At 28.1% G+C, this 3,022-nt stretch overlaps 1 protein-coding gene across 1 annotated transcript; it reads right to left on the bottom strand.

The window, feature by feature from the left end:
- Positions 1-1,237: 1,237 nt before the first annotated feature.
- Positions 1,238-2,237, bottom strand: LOC108752699 (ester hydrolase C11orf54 homolog). The gene is made up of 3 exons (XM_018493730.1): positions 2,090-2,237; positions 1,682-1,887; positions 1,238-1,378 (listed from the first exon to the last, which is right to left on the bottom strand). Exons 1-3 carry the CDS (start codon positions 2,235-2,237, stop codon positions 1,238-1,240), a joined length of 495 nt encoding a protein of 164 aa, XP_018349232.1.
- Positions 2,238-3,022: the final 785 nt, after the last annotated feature.

Here is a 3,022-nt window from a genome sequence, read left to right as displayed (position 1 = left end):
CTAACAAGAAATAAAAAATGACTTTTTTAATTTAATTTATTTCAGATTAATACATATAATAGAATAAATTCGTGAGAGATTCACATATGATAAGAACGTGAAATTTACATTTTTAAATTGACATTATACAATTATAACATGGAGGAATCGTAAAAGAGAAATTGACATTTTAGCTTTTATTATTATTTAGTTATAATAACAATTGGTAATGACATTGCGAATTTTTTATGACGGTAATAATAAGAAGAAGATTATTAAAGTTAAATGTTATTTCTAACAGATTGTAAGTCATTATTAAAAGAATAACTTTATTTGTAACAAATAATCTTTATTTGTTACTTCCAAAAAAAATTTGTCGATGTTATTTAAATTACTTATTAGTTTCATCAGTAAATATTTTTCGGTAACATGTAATGGAAACAAGTTTTTTTTTAAAATGACTTTCTTAACTTTAGCACAATCTTAACTATAAGTTAGTTATCAATATTATTAGTCATAAAGAATGGAACGTTATTATCAAATTATTAATATAAAAATTAATGATAAAAGTAACGCTTAGAAATTGTTTCCCCCAATAATATTCGATCATTACAGATAATTTAAAGTACAAGCAGACAGACAAACAAAATTAAAATTACTATAATACATCTGATTTAAATAGTTATAATTGTTAATATAATATTTAGTTAAGGCTAACAAAATTTTGAAAGGTATATTAAAATTTCGAAGAAACATATCTTTTATACAAATTTTAACCAAAAAATTCTATTGATGTAAGAATTCCGTTAATTTTAAATTTAGTCTTGACAATGAATTTTTCATGTAATTACACTCGTATTATCTTTAAGAATTCTATGTATTTCAAAAAATATTAAAATTCGAATTATGTTCAATCAAAGTAACTGAATTATGAATTTATGCTATGTATAATAAATTATAAATACAGTTACTTTATTGATTTTTATTTCAAGGAAATGTAGTAAGATTTTCAAATTCAAAGGGTTTAATTGTTAGAACGTTTCTCGATTATGAAGAACTCTATAAACTCATTATTTAAAAAATACGACAAAGGTGGTTTATAAAGTATTATTATCTGATATGACATCTTCTTCACAATAATGTGCTAGATAACATGACCTAAATTTCTGCTTTATATGAGAGTCCATAATAACCTAGTTCAATATTAAAATGGCCTTTAGTTATAAAAAATGTAGCGTATTAAAATTATGATTGTAATTTATGTGGGTATTGAATATTCTGCAGCTACATTGAAGTAACCTTCATATTCTGTCGTATCCGGTGTAGTATCGCTAATAAATTGTCCTCCTGCTCCATTATTAGAGAAGCAATGAAACTCATTTCTATTGCGTAGTAGATTCTGAAAAACGGACAACTAAAGAATATCTAGAATGTCAATACTTCGGTATGTTGAAATTTTCGGATTTAGACGCAATTGTTTCGTTCAATGATTTAATAATTGAGAAAGATGCCACTATTTTTCTCAACTAATATAATAATTACAGATTTAAATTTGACAGAAACAGATTGACAATAATAATTATTTTAATTAATTGATAAACAATTAAATTTCTAATAAAATTTATCTATGGTAAATAATATAAAATGATAACTTCAAGAACAATGATTTTTAGTGTCCGCATAACCGGGACTAATAACTTACAACACCATAACGCTGTTCCTGAGTCCATAGTTCTGGCTCATTGTTAATTATTGTGCCAACGGCTACCATATCTGAGTCTAGATGTATTTCGGGGCATTGCTGTCTTTTAATAAATTCGTCAAATGGTAACACAGGTTCCTGATAATCATCCCACATAAGATTACACGCCACACTTCCGTATTTCATTTTTAGAACACCACCTAAAGCTTTGAGATAAGACATAAAAAATTATGTTATTGTTTTTACATATTTTTTTTTAACTGTATGTACCACACTAATAATTACCAATATCTTTATTTTCATTTCTTCTATATCTTTCGAAAAGAATCGTTTGCATTGAAGTTATAATATCTGTGTTAATAGTTTTTCGACCTTTGGCACGCACTCTGATAACAAGGCCCGCCCTACCCTCGCTGACAAACATAATGCCCTGGGTGGCTTTCATTTGGTTAGGATCAGTTAACTTTTCTATTGTTGTTTGTCCGTTACGCCTTTCTGCGAAAATAAGGCGACTCTCGTTCTTAATATCCATAGGTGCTCTGTACGTTGCATTCATAATGAGCTACAACAGTAATCAGGTTTATGAGAAACAGTAACAGTATCATTGGAATCGTGTATGATACTCGTAAAAGCATAATTGAAACTCAATACAGTAAGTTGAATAGCTTAAATCAGTAGAATAGAACTACAAAAACAGCGGTTAAATATCGGTGATTTAATAATATTATTTGTAAATTATCATAGTTTGATATTTATGATATATATATACATTGTCAGTTATGTAGCACTGATACATTGTCATAATTTTGTATTGTTATAGTAATATTATCCACATGGGCATATAAATATGAAAATATTGATAATACGTACATGTCCGTAATGAGGCATGCGTGGTTTTGTAGCGTAAGAAGATCCGATGACAAAGGAATCACGGCAGCTGCTTCTGAGTATTTTTCGAATATCCACTTTTCTACGATTCCACGGTATAATTTCAGAACGATAAACTAAATCAATTATTGTCGTGTTGCCACATAATCCTATATGAATTATTCATTTTTGTAAGATATTTTATTTAATGAAAAATTAGCTTTGTTGTGATTTCTTACCTACTCCGGCAAGATTATACGGTGGTTTAGTTAGACAAGGACAGCTAGCTATGTCGACGGTCACTTGTTGGAACAAGGGTTGCATTCCATTTTGCAGAACTATTATCGTGTACACACGCATGAAATATGACGTATTTGATGAATTAAATAATAAACATTGTATGAACACATACCTTCTGCTATTTCTGTGAGAGTCGGTGGGTTCGCAGGAAATATCATATAAGGAATATCATAT

Source organism: Trachymyrmex septentrionalis, unplaced genomic scaffold (assembly GCF_001594115.1).
Source record: "Trachymyrmex septentrionalis isolate Tsep2-gDNA-1 unplaced genomic scaffold, Tsep1.0 scaffold61, whole genome shotgun sequence".
Classification (NCBI taxonomy): Eukaryota; Metazoa; Arthropoda; class Insecta; order Hymenoptera; family Formicidae; genus Trachymyrmex; species Trachymyrmex septentrionalis.
This window is presented reverse-complemented; position numbering and strand designations above follow the sequence as displayed.

Excerpts from the sequence above, each read along its gene's own strand:
- LOC108752699 (XM_018493730.1), bottom strand. The coding sequence starts at position 2,237 with ATGAATGCAACGTACAGAGCACCTATGGATATTAAGAACGAGAGTCGC. Across the intron at positions 1,888-2,089 it reads CATTATGTTTGTCAGCGAGG|CTTTAGGTGGTGTTCTAAAA; the intron begins GTAGGGCGGGCC and ends CTTATCTCAAAG. Across the intron at positions 1,379-1,681 it reads AGGAACAGCGTTATGGTGTT|AATCTACTACGCAATAGAAA; the intron begins GTAAGTTATTAG and ends TCCGTTTTTCAG.